This window comes from Loxodonta africana, chromosome 9 (assembly GCF_030014295.1).
Source record: "Loxodonta africana isolate mLoxAfr1 chromosome 9, mLoxAfr1.hap2, whole genome shotgun sequence".
Taxonomy (NCBI): Eukaryota; Metazoa; Chordata; class Mammalia; order Proboscidea; family Elephantidae; genus Loxodonta; species Loxodonta africana.
In genome coordinates this window covers 110,665,510-110,682,339 of record NC_087350.1, presented here as the reverse complement: position 1 = coordinate 110,682,339, position 16,830 = coordinate 110,665,510, and the positions used below count along the sequence as shown (strand labels likewise).

Here is a 16,830-nt window from a genome sequence, read left to right as displayed (position 1 = left end):
TAACCACCCGAAATCCGGGGGCCATAGGGCGTGTCCGGGGCCCAGGTGCGGACGGAGGGGCGAGTAACGGCTCCTGGTGGCCACGCCCCTTCGTCCCGCCCATTTTTGTTCCCTCGGGCCCGTAACCTCCTCCCCGGCCGCTTCCTCTTTAAGGCGGGGCCCGGTGCGGATCTCGCGAGATCAGGGTTGGCGCCGTGACCTCCATGTGGGAGCTCCAGCTCTATAAGTAAACACTCCGCGGGGCGCAGACATGGCATCTTCCCATTTGTGAAGCGGCGGCTGCGGCAGCCGCGGCGCCTCCGACTGGTTTTGGTTTTTCTTCCTCCTCGGCTCGGCTGGGCGGGAGCGCGGTCTAGGAGCCGCCGCTGCCGCCTGTCGGGCCCGGCGTCCGGTCGGTCCTCTTCGCCCGCGCGCTCCCGCCAGGGGGACAGGAGCGCCGGGGCAGTGGCGCGGGCCATTCGGGGCGCGGCGTCCCGAGCCGAGGGGGAGACAAAGGGGGGCCGGCCCCTCTGCCGGCGCCACGATGTGGATCCAGGTGCGCACCATCGACGGCTCCCAGACGCGAACCATCGAGGACGTGTCCCGCAAAGCCACCATCGAGGAACTGCGCGAGCGGGTGTGGGCGCTGTTCGACGTGCGGCCCGAGTGCCAGCGCCTCTTTTACCGGGGCAAGCAGGTGAGGCGCGCCCACGGGAGCCCGGGCGGGGCGCGCAGGGGGCCTCCTCGGTGGGCAGCCGGCGAGGCAAGTTTGCGGGGCCCGGGCCACCGAGGGCCCGGGGTCCCGACTGCAGGTGCGCCCGGCGGGTGGGAGCGGGGGCGTCCCGAACGTGGAGACTCCGCCGTCTCTCCCCAGCTGGGCACCGGAGCCTGCCGGGGCGCCTGGGTTCCCTGTCCTTCGCTTCCCGCGCTCGGCGGGCCGGGGCCCCTGGACGGCGCGGAGGGCAGCGAACCCTGGCGGCCAGGCTACAGCGCGGGTGGGAGGCTGAGCCGGCTAACGGCCCGCACCGATGTCGGGGCTCCTCCGCGCGCCCCCGCCAACCGGTAGGAGGGGAAACTTGGGCATTGCTTCATTTGTGGCGCAGCAGCCTGCTCACTGTGGAAGGGGTTTGCACACTCAAGATCCTGAGGGTTTCCAGAACTGGCCTTCGTCCCTCACCGCCTTTCCAGGAATTGGAATTTGTCTTAGGGAGGTTAGAGACCTGGGCTGAAGGAGCTAGCGATGTAACCTGGGGTTTAAAACAGCCCGATATAGGCTAGGGGTTTTATTCTTGGAGTGGGAGGAAGTATAAAGACTTTGCCTTTCTTATCTCTCGCCTTTTAATATTCCCCTCACCCAGGCTTTTAACACAGCTATTGGGACGTAGCCAGCGGTACAGACTTGAAAGCTGAAAGTGTTTTTGGCCACGAGGGTGTCTTTGGGCATCTCTGGTAGTTGTATGGTATGGCCATGGTCTGGACCAGTTAAATTTTTTCCTATCCGACAAGTCTCTGAAAGTCTGTACCTAGACGACCATACCCATCTCTTTTCCTTGTCTTTGTGTGTGTGTGTGTGTGTGTGTGTGTGTTTCCGTAAGTTAACCCATTGAAAAAAAGTTGGCATCCTGCAGTTGATAGATCACAGTTTGGCACCAGTTCTGGTGGTTTTAAATAAATGTAACCGTCTTTGATTTGTTAAAAGTAGCCCTTTTCCTGCAACCACAAAGGATTTGAAAGGAATGCTTTTCTCCCCTTCACAGGCTTACCCTTCAAAAACTGCTCAGAAATTTCAGAGTAACAAAATACACTCTAGGAAACAAGGGAACCAGCTGTTTTTATTTTTAAATTTGCTTGTTTTGTCTTTAAAATGAGTTATAGCAGCTTTGATTTGTGTTTGCAGGGTGTTTTATATTGGTTCCTTAGAGTTCATGACTTGTACAAACAGGTGTCCAATTTTATTGTAAACTTTGCTGTTGAAATAACTGTAGATGTATTAAGTACGATTACTTATTGTGTTATTAGGTGTTGTGGAGTTCATTTCGACTCATAGTGAAATCATGTGACAGGAGAACTGCCCTATAGGATTTTCTGGGCTGTATTTAGGAGCCCTAAAAAAAAAAAAAAAAATTTTTTTTTTTTTTTAGTGGCTCAGTAGTTAAGCATTTGGTTACTAGTCCAAAGGTTGGCAGTTCGAATCCACTCACTGCTGCCTGGAAACCCTATGGGGCAGTTCTACTCTGTGACATAGGGTCAGTATGGGTTGAAATTGTCTTGACAGCAACAAGTTTGGTATTTTTGGTTTTAGTCTTTTACGTTCAGAAGAAGATCACTAGATCTTCCTCCTGCTGAGTCTCTGGGTGGGTTCCAGTGGGTTCCAACGGCCAACCTTTCAGTTAGCAGCCAAGCACTTAACCATTTGTGCTGCCAGGGCTCTTTGTGTGAAATACTAGGTAACTGTGTATTGCTGTGCTTTAAGTGGCCAATATCTTTTTTTTCCCTTTTGATAAAAGCTGAAAAACTTGTGACCCAGTCTTCTGAATACTTACTTTCTATCTAGAGACAATAGTACATTAATCCCTAGGATGCTTTTGGTGATCTCAGCCCAGAAATAGAAATGAAGCATGAGGACGTGTGTCTGGACAACACCGCTAACGTCTGATTCTCAAATATGCTAAAATAAAATATGCTCCTGTCTGTCTTCAGGTAAACGTAGACTTTGGGTTAAATTCAGGGCAACAAAGTGACTTACACAAGTCACGTAGACCAAAAGCTGGTTCCAGATTATGGGAAAAACTGTTGAAGAAAACAGCCTTTTGTACTTCTCCCGCAGAAGAACAGTCAGTAACTCACACTTTGATTTATTTCTTCAACCAAGGGATAAACCAATAGGGATGAGGAAGGGACCTTTGGGCTAGCATTGACTTGGGGACAGAGAAGGAAGATACTGCTGCCAGCTGCCTTCTCTTCCTTTATGAGCTGACGAGTGGCCATGGCAGTGATCATCAGCTCCATTCTTCCACCTTTGGAGCTCCATGGTCCATGGACAGAGGAGTGTGTAGGTAGCAGGACTGGTGTCACTGAAGTGCCTCTGTCCTCTGAAATGCTTTCATGTTCATTAGAAAAAGGTGCTCTTTTCTCAAGGGGTGCTTTACTGTCAAAGGATGGAAAATATAAATAAATACACAGTGTCCACAATGTGAGTGGCACCTTTCCGGCCTACCCCTCCTTGTGTGTTAAGTCTGCTGCTTTTAACCTTCGGTGTGTATCAGAATCACTTGTGGATATTTATTACAGATCTCAACTCACCCCAGAATTGCAAGTAGTTGGGCCTAACAAGACCCCACGGGAGATTTTGATGAACATCAGAGTTTGAAAATGAATGTTGAAGGTTAGTCAGTTTTCTCCTAGTTTCTTACTATTCACAGTGGTCCCAGATAAGCAGGACCAGCAGCATTAGCTTCACCTGGGAGCCCCATACTAGCCCTGCTGAAGCAGAATCTGCGTTTTAACAAGGTTCCCAGATGATCTATATGGAAGTTAAATTTGAGAAGCATTGTATTCAACCCCTCTCCAGGGTCAAAATGGAGAGCAGAGAGTAGGAGGAAATTTTTAGTAAGATTCCTTCCTTGAAATTGGCTTGTGGATTGTCATCTATGAATCTAATCTCCCCCCACCCCCACCCCATAGAGATGTGGTGTTTAATTCCACTTTTTCTTAGGTTGTGAACGAGAAACACTTTCTCCGTAAACCTAGTGATGTCTTATCTAATTGAAATAGAATATTACAGGAGTCACTTATTAGAAAAAATTCACATAAATCCACAGTCCACAACGTTCAGTGCGTGCATTTTAGAGAGCCTTACTTATGTCAGTGCTTACGTTTTATTTAAAGGAAGATATTTTTTCTGATGTGATTGTAATATTCAGGGGCTGCTTGATCTTTGTAGGTTCAGACAGTTTCTGTTGACTCATTTTACCTGTTAGTCTTAACTTCTCAGTGTTTGGTGTGTTTTAGTGTTTTGGAAAGAGTTGAGCACGGAACAGTAGACAGGTAGCAATAGATGTTTTAAAACCAGGCTCTAATTTAGGAACCTTATCCTCTTGTAAATTAAGATTGGCCTACTTTCTTGAGGTGTTAACTGTTCTAGTAGCCTTCAAAACATGTCACATGGTAAGGCTGAGACATGGAGAGTAATGACATGGTGCAAGTGTCTGCTCTATATGACTAGAATGAAAATGGTGAGGTACTAACAGATGGGGAACATAGGGCTTTTTGGAAAAAAGTGTCCCATTTAAAATGTGGGAATAGCCAGATCCTGGAGTGTAGAGGGCTATAGATAAAGATTTTGAGAACTCATCTGGGTTTTGAGAAGGGAAGTCGGGTGGGTTAAAACTGGATTATGTAAAGGACAAATACGATATGAGACCACTATTATAAAAACTCATGAAAAGTTTACCCACAGAAAGAAACAATCTTTGGTGGTTACAAGGGAGGGAAAAATGCTAACTAGTGATAGATAAGTGATAACTTTGGTGAAGGGTAAGGCAGTACACAACACTGGGGAAGCCAGCACAACTTGACCAAGGCAGTGCCAGAGAATTCATAGACACATCCACACTCCCGTGGGGATCAAGTTACTGGATTAAGGGCTGGGGACCAAGATCTCAGGGGACATCTAGCCCAATTGGTACAACATAGTTCATAAGGAAAAAATTCTATATCTTTCTGTGGTGAGTAGCATAAAAGCTTGTGAGTGGCCATCTAAGATACATCTACTGGTACCACCCTGTCTGGAGCAAGGGAGAATGAAGAAAACCAAAGACACAAGGGGAAGATGAGTCCAAAAGACTAATGGACCACAACTACCACAGCTTCTACTAGATGAGTCCAGCACAGCTTGATGGTGCCCGGCTACCACCACTGAATACTCTGAAGGGATCGCAATAGAAGGTCCTGGACAGACCTGTAGAAAGATGTAGAACAAAATTCAGGCTCACAAAAAAAAGACCAGACTTGCTGATATGACAGACTGGAGAAATGCCAAGACTATGGCCCCTGGACACCCTTTTTAACTCAGTACTGAAGTCACTCCTGAAGTTCACCCTTCAGCCAAAGATGAGACAGGTCCGTAAAATGAACAACAATATATGTAGCTCAACCATGTATACAAGACTAAATGGGCACACCAATCCAGGGGCAAGGACCAGAAGGCAGGAGGGTACGGGAAAGCTGGATGAATGGAAATGGGGAACCCAAGGTTGAGAACAGGAGAGTGTTGACATATGGGATTGGCAACCAGTGTCACAAAACAATATGTGTATTAATTGTGTAACGAGAAACTGATTTACTCTGTAAAGCTTCACCTAAAACACAATTGAGAAAAAAAAAAAAGGAATATGTAACAATAGTTGTGAGACTGGAGGAAAAGGGAGTGGTCAGAAAGGTGGGGAAACCAGCAGGTTTGTTATGATGAAAGAAAAAAATAGCCTTTCTAAAGGAAACCAAACCAAACCCACTGCCGTCAAGTCGATTCCGACTCGTAGTGACCCTATAGGACAGAGTAGAACTGTACGATAGAGTTTCCAAGGGGCGCCTGGAGGATTCGAACTGCCGACCTCTTGGTTAGCAGCCATAGCACTTTAACCATTATGCCACCAGGGTTTTCTTTCCAAAAGAGGAAGTGCTTATCAACAGTGTTAGTGAAGGACACTTGAGTGAATATTTTATAAGGATCAGCACAAAGCTGATTCCTGTGAGGTGGAGATTAAAGATGTCCCAAATGTCCCGCTTTTCCAAATTGCTGTACCATTCCATGATCTCTACCCTCAGCTACTTCCACTCCCCTCAGTACTCGCCCTCCTGTCTTTGAGTTCTGTAATTCGCTGCGGCGACTCACGAGCCCTATCAAGGAAATGGCTCGTGCAGTTGTGGAGGCTGGCAAGTCCCAAATCCACAGGTCAGGCATAGGCTACTTCTGACTGACATGGCCACCAGACCAAACCAGCAGGTCAGACCACATGCTGCTAGCTCACCTGGCGAATCAGGTCAGATGATAGACCACCGGCCCACAGGGCTGAGGACACTGGCAAATCTCAGATTTGGCAGGCATCTGGCTCGAATCCAAGAATTGGAGGTTCAGACAGTAACGAACCAGATAAAGGATCCGGATGCAGAGAAAGAGAGAGCCCCTTGCCAGAGCACCCACATATATACCTTGGATGCAGGCAGTACCTCAGGGAAGGGTGAGACTTGAGTAAGGGTGGGACTTGAGTCATGCCCTCCTGCAAGGCTGTGACTCCATATACCCCCACACCAATCGTGCCTCATTAACACGAAGAGGTTAGGATTTACGACACATAAAATAGAGGACAGTCATACAATACTGGGAATCCTGGCCTAGCCAAGTTGACACATAACCCCAACTTCACAGCTTCCATATACCTTATTTTGATAGTCTCACTCAATCACTGTGTGTGAGTCACAAAGACCATGACTAAAAAAAAGGGCCATATTAAGTAATTAATTGCACCACAAGACGGAAGACAGAAGGAAGGCCCCAAGTTTCAGGCTGGAAAGTTTTTGTCATACGTTTAGAATGTAGTTTCGCAAAGAGTGGGGGATACGTATAAAACATTGGTTTTTGGAGTGTAAGGAGTACATGGTTAGAGCAAAAGCAGCTGTGGTAGTTTTTTCAAACTTCAGGGAGAAAAGATAGTTTAGTTTAGAATAGAGTGACTTTCAGCATGTTTATGGTGGGAAGAGCAAGAAGCCGGGGTTGAGAGAGACTAAAGCTGCAAGGGAAGATAATTTATCATGGTCTTGAATGTAGGAAGTATTTATTCTCAAGGATAGTGCACTTTAGATGAGAAGACAGACTGTAAACAGGAAGTATGATAAAGCATCCGGAAGAATAAAGCAAGAGTGATTGGTTTAGGGCAAAGTTACATAAGGATACCGTTCTCTGCCAGCTCAAAACGTATAAGTTTTTTAGAGATGAGTGAATGATGGTGTAAATATGAAGTCCCTTCATGGAAAATTTCTGTTATGGTAGTGCCACATGGTCCTGTACTTTGATTGCTGACTTTATCTTGTTTGCAAAATGGAAATCCAAATCTAAAGTTCTTGGCTATTTCACCTTTAAAAATGCTGGGCAGGAATTGCGGAATTCCTTGTTTTGGTTTCCATTTTGGAAAAATTTATTTTCGTTTTATGACCTCCCGGGAGCTTGTCACTTCTGTGTAAGCTTGTGCTACAGTTTAATAGAATTTTCACTCTAATTCTGATTTCTACAGTAAGGATTTTGGAATTTCAAGGACTGTTACGGGAGGTTCTTTTGGTCACTAAATTATTGCCTATTTAAAATTTGTTCAGGGTTAGGTATCCTGGAGATAGCAGAATATCATTGTAGAATACGGTTTGTTAGGTCGTTTCGTCTTTTCAATGGTATGTGTTGCTTTTTAAGTGCAGTTGAAAGCTGGCTTCAGGGCTCTAAGTTCTGGTTAGAGTAGGGTAAGCTCATTTGAACATAATTATCTAGGAGGATGGAGTTTGAGACACCCTGGGGATCGGATCTTTTTAAGGAAGAGTTATGTTGGTGGATCTTTAAACAAAATCTTCTGAAAATCCAGAGCTTTTCCTACTTTGGAAGGCTTCGCCCTCCACTTTCTTCACTTTTTCCCTCCTACTGTTGTAGGAGTAGCCTTGGAATAGATGATAGATGCAGAGCTGAAGAAAAACTGGCTAGTTGCCTTTTGCCCTGGGACTCTTCATATGGAATACAAAATAAAAATATTTGTCTCTTTAAAGAGTGTATGTGTGTAACTTGAAAGACACATGAAAGTTACTAACTTAAGCCTTCCCCTACATCCCTCGTCAGCAGCCCCTTGGAACCTGCCTGCGTAGTTACTGCCTCTGAACGTTTCCTCCCAGTTTTCCCTTGTATCACTGTCGCAGTTCTTCCTATACTGGGATGAATAACCAGTTGCTGTTGAGCTGATTCCAGCTAGTGGTGACCCAGTGTGTTTCAGAGTAGAAATGTGCTCCTTAGGGTTGTCAATGGCTGATTTTTTCAGCAGTGGATTGCCAGGCCTTTTTTCCGAGGTGCCTTTTCTGGGTGAACTTAAACCTCCAACCTTTGAGTTAGTAGGCAAGTACGTTAACCATTTGCACCACTCAGGAACTCCAGTTGGAATGAGTAGTGTCCCCCCAAAAATTCATATCCACTTCGGACCTCAGAATATGACCTTATTTATAAATAAGATTTTTGTAGATGTAATTAGTTTAAGATTAGGTCATGCTGGATTAAGATGGGCCCCAAATCCAATGACTGCTGTCCTCATAAGAAGGCCATGCGAAGACACAGACACTGATGCACACAAGGACAACAGCATGTGAAGATGGAGGCAGAAATTGGAGTGGTGTGTCTCCAAGGCAAGGAATGCCAATGATTGCTGACAACCACCGGAAGTAGGAAAGAGACAAAGGAGGATTCTTCCCTAGAACCTTCAGGGGAAGGGAGCGTGGTCCTGCCAACACCTTGATTTCAGACTTCTAGCCTCCAGAGCTGTGAGAGAATGTATTTCTGTTGTTTGAAGCCACTGAGTTTGTGGTACTCTGTAAAGGCACACCTAGGAAACTCATGCACTTCCTGTTACCTGGAACTTTTTCCTTCTACCCAGTAAAAGCAGAAGGGTGCAGTGGCCAAACAAAAAAAACCCAGGATCCTTCCTGCCTCTCCAGTGTTGTAAATCCCGCATCCCCATCTTCTAGGAAGGCAGTTCTCAGACATGTACTCCTGTGACTCATCGATGGGTTATAGTTACATGCCTGAAACTATCGGTGTTTTTAATTTCTATGATTCCATCCCTTTCTCCCAATTAGTGTAATTTGATATAGGGATAACTTCGATTCCATAAGTTTGGGAGAACTTCCGTACTTTTCAAGAAGCAAATCACTTCAGAACTCTTCACAATGGCCTACCTGTGTGGAACCTGCTATTCAGTGGATGGTGATAACTTGTTTTAGGAAGACTGGAGAGTACCTATGAATAGGGAAGGAAAGGGTTGAATAATCTGGGTTAAAAAGTGGCTGTCGTATTGTTATGGTTTGAATTGTGTCTCCCCAAAATTTGGGTTGTAAACCTAATCCCTATACTGATGGTCCAGTGACGAATTGCATGGGGCAAATCTGGCAAAAGACCTCTTTGAGTATTAAAAAGCAAAGATGTCACTCTAAGAACTAAGGTGCATCTGACCCAAGTCATGGTGTTTTCAGTCGCCTTGTATGCATGTGGAAGCTGGTCAATGAATCAGGAAGACCAAAGAAGAATTGACCCCTTTGAATTATAGTGTTGGCGAAGAATAGTTAATAGACCACGGACTGCCAGGAGAATGAACAAATCTCTGTCTTGGAAGAAGTACAGCTAGAATCAGCGAGGATGATGAGACTTCTTCTCACAAACTTTGGACATGTTATCAGGAGCGATCAGTCCCTGGAGAAGGACATCGTGCTTGGTAAAGTAAATTGTCAGCGAAAAAGAGGAAGACCCTCAGTGAGTTGGATTGTGACACAGTGGCTGCAACAGCAGTCTCAGGCATAACAAAAATTGTGAGGATGGCACAGAACTGGGCAGTGTTTGGTTCTCTTGTGCATAGGGTCGGTATGAGTCGGAACCTACCTGAGGGCACCTATCAGCAATAAACCTATGGTTATAGTTTCATTTAAGAATGAGTTTTGGTCTGTTAATGAGGCAATATTAGTGTAAGGTGTGTTTTAAGTCAGCCTCTTCTGAGATCAAAAAGAGATGGAGCGAGCAAGAGATAGGGAAAGAGAGGGGCTGAGCAGGGTGAAGATTGTCCAGGAGCAGAAGAGAGAAGGACCTTCCTCCAGAGCTGGCAGAGAGAAAGCCTTCCCCTAGAGCTGGCACCCTGAATTCAGACTTCTAGCCTCCTGACTCTGAGAAAATAAACTTCTGTTTGTTACACCCACCGGCTTGTGTTTCTGTTAGCAGCACTAGATAACTAAAACACATAACAAGCGTGAAGAATTGGAGGAAAAGTGGTTACATGTTGTTGTGGGTGTAACTTTTATCTTAGTGCCTTGATATGCTTCCAGTGTTCCATTCTGACTTTAGACATTGCTTTCCCTGTCAAGCCAAGCTCAGAAAGTGTACTGCTTGCAGCAGCTCACATTTACTCCTGACTTGGTAGAAACTGTAGTCAGAGGTGTCAATTGAGTGTAGAAATAACCCCATGGTCTCTTTGATTCTTGTGCCTCAAACTTCATTGGAAAAATGTTTATGGAAACACTTTAAATTTCCAATCATTTCATCACCTTAACCATTATCTTTATTTTTGGGAATGCCCTACCAGTTAATTTGCAAGTTTTATGCTGTTACAGAGTTTATTTTTATTTTATACTTTGAACAGTTCTGATTTTTTAATAACTGTCATACTGTTCAACAGTTGTGTGTTTTATCCCAAGCTGTGCTTTCTCAACTGTTCCACAATTGGCGTGTTCTTGTTTTTTGGCTGTCGGAACATGTAAGAATGAAGGTGTGCTGTGTAGTTTTTTGTTCCTTGAATTTGTTTTTTCCTAAGAATTTTCAGGAGTTCATTTTTTTTTTTTTTTAATAAAGTAAGCAGTAGGGTGAGTGTGAGTTGGAATCGACCCGACAGCAACAGGTTTGGGTTTTTTGTATGTGTGTGTTTGGGCTTATCTGCCTAGTGACTTGGGAGACTTCTTAGGCTTGTTTGGAACAAGCATGTTGAACCTGTGAGATAATACGTAATTGAATTCCCCCACTGGGAAATTTGTTTGTGAATTCTGAATAGGCTGATCTCTTGTTCTGTTGGTTAACAAACGTGAATACTTGTAACATGCATTTGAGTGAAAGTTACTTTTACAGTACATTAATAAGTTTCTAATTCAGGGACAGAATTTTATTCTTTCCCTTTGGTTTGCTTCTCAAATGTGATCTTACTATCTTTGAGAGTTGTGGGTGTGATAGATATTACATATAAAGAGGGAAAAATGAGCAATGTTTAAATAGGTCATATTTCTAGGGAAGTGGTAGTTCTCACTTTCAAGGAGTTTAATTTTCTTATTATTTCACTGTATCATGGTGAGATGACCAACTGAATTTTATGAAGAAACAAAATGGAAACCTTGCCAAAATATGGGTTGGTTGCAAGATAATTTATTTGCTCTTCATCCTGGAAGACTTTACGATATAATTTGATAATCTTTACAGATGGATCAAATTAGAGAACTTTAGGCAAGTGGAATAGCATGAGTAAGAATTAAAATTATTCCTGCTTGATTTTTTTTTTAAATAGTATTCTATTGTGTTTTCAGTGAGAGTTTACCCAGCAAATTAGGTTGCTATTTAATAATTTCTACACAAATTTATTTAGTGACATTGATTACATTTTTCACAATATGTCAGCATTCTTATTAATTCTGTTCTGGTTGTCCAATGAGTGTTTTTTTTTTTTTTTTTTCCTTCTGAATTTTATTATTTTGTTGTTGTTGAGAATGTGCACAGCAAAAACGTACAACAGTTCAACAGTTTCTACATGTACTATTTAGTGACATTGATTACATTCTTCGAGTTGTGCGGCCATTCTCATCCTCTTTTTCTGAGTTGTTCTTCTCTTATTAACATAAACTCACCGCCCCCAAAGATTCCTTTCTAAACTTTTGAGTTGCTGTTGTTGATTTGACCCCATGTAGTTTTTAAAAGAGCATAATGCTCAAGGCAGCAATGGTACATTTTTGGTTTTAATGGCTAGAAGGGTTCCCTATAGCTCATGTAGAGTGTTTCTTCAGAGTTTATTGGGGTCCAGAGAAGATGCCGATATTAGAGGCTGTAAAGAAATAGGAATGGTTTCCATTGTCACTAAATTGAAGCCCTATGAATTTTAATAGTTTGAGTAGGGCATTTGAAAATTAAACACGTAGAAACATGACATTTTGAGAGAGAAGCATTTCAATATCTTTTTCTCTTTTTTTCTAGTTGGAAAATGGATATACTTTATTTGACTATGACGTTGGACTGAATGATATAATTCAGCTGCTGGTTCGCCCAGACCCAAATCTTCCTAGCACATCTAAACAGACTGATGCACAGGTCAAACCCTGTTCTAATAGTCCACCTAAAGGAAAGAAAACCCCAAGGGTAGGACCTTCTGGTCAGCCGTCTACATCAACTCATGCATTTCTGATTGATCCTGGCTTTGGACTATATAAGGTATGTTGTCGTCTTCACACTTCTTGTTAGTTGTGAGAATACAGTTGTCTGTTCCCTTCAGGATGTTGTAAGTATTGATTGCCATTTGATAGTAAACATTGGGCTGTTACTATTTTAACATTTAAAAGTAGTCTTCAGAATTTACTGTGAAATATATGTAGACAAATGTGTAAAATATATATGGACAGTTTAAAGAAAAATAATAAACGCGACACCTGTGTAATTCCACCAAGATTAAGAAGTTAGAATGATGCCAGTACCTTTTTAAGCCTCTTGTGTGCCCCTACCAGATCATACTTCCCTATTTCTCCCTAAGAGGTAAACTACTTGTGCTAACTTTTATGATCATTTTCTTGTTTTCCTACTTACGTATGTGTCACTAAAGAATATGTTGGTTAGTTTTGCCTATATTTGAATTTCATATAATGGAATTCTACTTTTTTTCACAACTTGGCGAGATTCTCTGATGCAGTATAAAAAAAAAATTTTTTTTTTTTTTTAGCTGTGTTTTATTCCTATTACAGTATTCTATTTTATTAACATACCACAAAATATTTATCTTATCCCTGATTAATAGCTATTTGGGCTGTTGCCAGCTTTCAGCTGTTTTATGCAGTGCTGTTTTGAACTTTCTTATGTGTGTATCCTGGTGCACATGTTGGAGAATTTCTTAAGAGTTTCTGTCTGGGAATAGAAGTATTGACTCTGGCTACTGCCAAACTGCTCTCTCTTTCTCTTTCTTTTTTTTTTTAAATTGTGCTTTTAGAGAAAGTTTATAAATCAAGTCAGTCTCTCTCACAAAAACTTATATACTCCTTGCTACATACTCCCAGTTTCTCTCCCCCTAATGAGATAGCCCACTCCCTCCCTCCACTCTCTCTCTTCGTGTCCATTTCGCCAGCTTCTAACCCCCTCTACCCTCTCATCTCCCCTCCAGGCAGGAGATGCCAACATAGTCTCAAGTGTCTGTGTGATCCAGGAAGCTTACTCCTCAGCAGCACCCCTCTCCAACCCATTGTCCAGTCCAATCCCTGTATGAAAAGTTGGCTTTGGCAATGGTCCCTGTCCTGGGGGAGCAGAAGGTCTGGGGGCCATGACCGCTGGGGTCCTTCCAGTCTCAGTCAGACCATTAAGTCTGGACTTCAGTGAGAATTTGGGGTCTGCATCCCACTGCTCTCCTGCTTCCTCAGGGGCTCTCTGTTGTGTTCCCTGTCAGGGCAGTCATCGGTTGTAGCTGGACACTGTCTAGCTCTTCTGGTCTCAGGCTGATGCAGTCTCTGGTTTATGTGGCCCTTCCTGTCTCTCGGGCTCATAATTACCTTGTGTCCTTAGTGTTCTTTATTCTCCTTTGATCCATGTGTGTTGAGACCAATTGATGCATCTTAGGTGGCCGCTTGATAGTGTTTAAGACCCTAGAAGCCACTCTCCAAAGTGAGATACAGAATGTTTTCTTAATAGATTTTATTATGCCAATTGACTGACATGTCCCCTGAGACTACGCTGGTCTTCGAAGCATTCAGTTTATTCAGGAAACTTCTTTGCTTTTGGTTTAGTCCAGTTGTGCTGACCTTGCCTGTGTTGTGTGTTGTCTTTCCCTTCACGTAAAGCAGTTCTTATTTACTATCTAATTAGTGAATACCCTTCTCCCACCCTCCCTCCCCCCCGCCTCGTAACCATCGAAGAATATTTTCTTCTCTGTTTAAAGTATTTCTTGAGTTCTTATAATAGTGGTCTTACACAATATTTGTCCTTTTGCAGCTGACTAATTTCACTCAGCATAATGCCTTCCAGGTTCCTCCACGTTATGAAATGTTCCACAGATTCATCATTGTTCTTTATCGATGCGTAGTATTCCATTGTGTGAATATACCATAATTTCTTTATCCATTCATCTGTTGATGGGCACCTTGGTTGCTTCCATGTATTTTTGCTGTTGTAAACAGTGCTGCAGTAATCATGGGTGTGCATATATCTGTTCGTGTAAAGGCTCTTATTTCTCTAGGATATATTCCAAGGAGTGGAATTGCTGGATCGTATGGTAGTTCTGTTTCTCGCTTTTTAAGGAAGTGATCGTATGGTAGTTCTGTTTCTAGCTTTTTAAGGAAGTGCCAAATTGATTTCCAAAGTGGTTGTACCATTTTACATTCCCACCGGCAGTGTATAAGTGTTCCAGTCTCTCCACAGCCTCTCCAACATTTATTATTTTGTGTTTTTTGGATTAATGCCAGCCTTGTTGGAGTGAGATGAAATCTCATTGTAGTTTTGATCTGCATTTCTCCAGTGGCTAATGATCGTGAACATTTCCTCATATATCTGTTAGCTACCTGAATGTCTTCTTTAATGGAGTGTCTATTCATATCCTTTGCCCATTTTTTAATTGGGTTATTTGTCTTTTTGCAGTATCATGTAGATTTTAGAGGTGCTGATTGGAAATGTCATAGCTAAAAACTTTTTCCTAGGCTGTAGGTAATCCTTTTCCTCTATTGGTGAAGTCTTTGGATGAGCGTAGGTGTTTGATTTTTAGGAGCTCCCAGTTATCTAGTTTCTCTTCTGCTCTCTTGTTCCATTGGTCTGTTTGTCTATCCTTGCCCATACATATAAGTCCTGCAGTCTTAGGGACTATTTGATATCTCCCTTTCTCCCATCTCCTAAATTTTGTTTCTCTTCAGGAGTGTCGTGGTTTTTTGGCTTTCAACACCTTTATATAAAAATTTAAGAGTTAGCTTGTCAGAGCTTTACAGATAAACAGTCTGAGATTTTGATGGGGATTGCATCTATAGATCAACTTGGAGAATTGATGTCTTGACTTAAAATGTTGAATCTTTTAATTCATGCACATGATAGATTTCCCCATGAACGTGATAGATTTTGCCATCTTTCAGTTAACTTTTTTCTTTTTACCTACCTTGTTCAATTTATTTCTAGGAGCTTTGTTTTTTGATGCTATTATAAATGGTGGCCCTGGTGATGTAGTGGTTCAGAGTTCAGCTGCTAACCTAAAGGTCGGCAGTTCAAGCCAACCAGCCGCTCCTTGGAAACCCTATGGGGAAATTTTACTCTGTCCCATAGGGTCATGATGAGTCAGAATTGAGTTGATGGCAATGGGTTTGGTTTTGGTTTTGGGGTGTTATAAATGGTTATCTCTTAAAATTGCAATTTGTTTGCTGATATGTAGAAACGCAATTGATTTATTTAGTGACCTTTGTATCCAGTAGCTTTTTCAAACTCTATTCTAATACGTTATGTGGAAATAATTGAATAACTGTTTCGTTTCATTCGTTCCAATTCTTCTGTTTTTTCTGAATTTTTTTGTCTTGTGCAGTGTTGCATGATGTGGTGATAGTGGGTATATCCTTGTTCGGTTGCTGATCTCAAAAGGAATGCCTTCAGTGTTTCACCATTAAGTATGATGTTTGGGAGGTTTGTTTTGTTTTTTCTTTTTAGTATAGTATTTTACTAGTTGGGTCAAATTGAGACCCAGACTCAGTTTTTCAAAGTATTTCCAAGGCTAAAAACTAACAAAAAAATTGGTTTATGAAGTGAGCTATTTAAGAAAATGCAAATAAAGATAATTTGGATCTGCGGAAAAAATGCAAACCTGTACGTACGTATGGAGGGCATAAGAAAGCTAGCATAAAGCTCCATCTTCAAAACAGCACCAAGCCTTGGGTGGCCTCACTGATAAATTGTTTTAAACTGATAAGAAATAGATAATTGTGATGTCATCTCAATTGACCCACGGCATAAAGGAAGGAAGGAAAAGTTGGCATTGCTTTATACATTTAGTATAACACTGATATGAAACATGACAAAAAGCATTCGGTATCACTAATGTATTGATGTAAAGCCTGAGATATATTTGGCAAACAGAATTAATGACTGTAGATTAAAAGAACATACTAATAATACCTTCACCAAGTATGGTTTGTCAGAAAGTGGGGATAGTTTGTTAGTAGGGTATGTTTTTAATAGAATTCATTGTATTAACAGACCAAAGAAAAATTTGAATCCAATCCTGATTTAAAAAAAAAAAAAAATCCTTGTTAACAAGAACAGTTGGATTGGGTGAGTAGTTTAAACCACAACCAGCATCATGCTTGATGGTCAGGAAAAGGCAGAAGCATTCCCATTAAAGACAGGAGCCAGACAAGGAAACCAGTTAATGCTGCTCTTTTAACATTTTTCAGGAGGTCCTAGATAATGCAGTTGGGCAGGAGAACAAAATAAAATGTAAATATTGGAGAAGACAGTTATCACTTATAGATACGTGGAAAAGCAATAAGTAAGTGGCTGTTTTCAAATTAATATTGGAATACCAATAGTAGTCTTTACTAAAATCAATTGGAAAATAAAGTAGAAGAGAAAAAATATTTGCAGTAAACATACTTTTTTTATACATGATAAGCATTGTTGTGTGCCATCAAGTCAATTCCAAATCATAGTGACCCTAAAAGGACAGAGTAGAACTGTCCCATAGGGTTTCCTAGGCTGTAATCTTTACAGGAGCAGACCTCAGGTCTTTTTTCCCTAGGAACTGCTGGTGGGTTTGACCGTTTACCTTTTGGTTAGCAGCCGAGCTCTTAACCATTGCACCACCAGAGCTC

General features: G+C 42.3%; 1 protein-coding gene across 3 annotated transcripts in view; it reads left to right on the top strand.

The window, feature by feature from the left end:
* Nucleotides 1-342: 342 nt before the first annotated feature.
* The window catches only part of UHRF2 (ubiquitin like with PHD and ring finger domains 2), a 93,344-nt gene continuing 76,856 nt past the window's right edge, over nucleotides 343-16,830 (top strand). For 2 of the 3 annotated variants that reach the window (XR_010322863.1, XM_003407351.4), the window contains exons 1-2: nucleotides 343-676; nucleotides 11,993-12,226. Coding sequence is in view for 2 of the 3 variants with exons in the window: in XM_003407351.4 (XP_003407399.1) it covers nucleotides 524-676; nucleotides 11,993-12,226 (387 nt within the window). In the remaining variant the exon portion in view is untranslated. Of the gene's footprint in view, nucleotides 677-3,270; nucleotides 3,365-11,992; nucleotides 12,227-16,830 lie in introns of all 3 variants that reach the window. The other variant, XM_023545270.2, reaches the window with a different exon arrangement.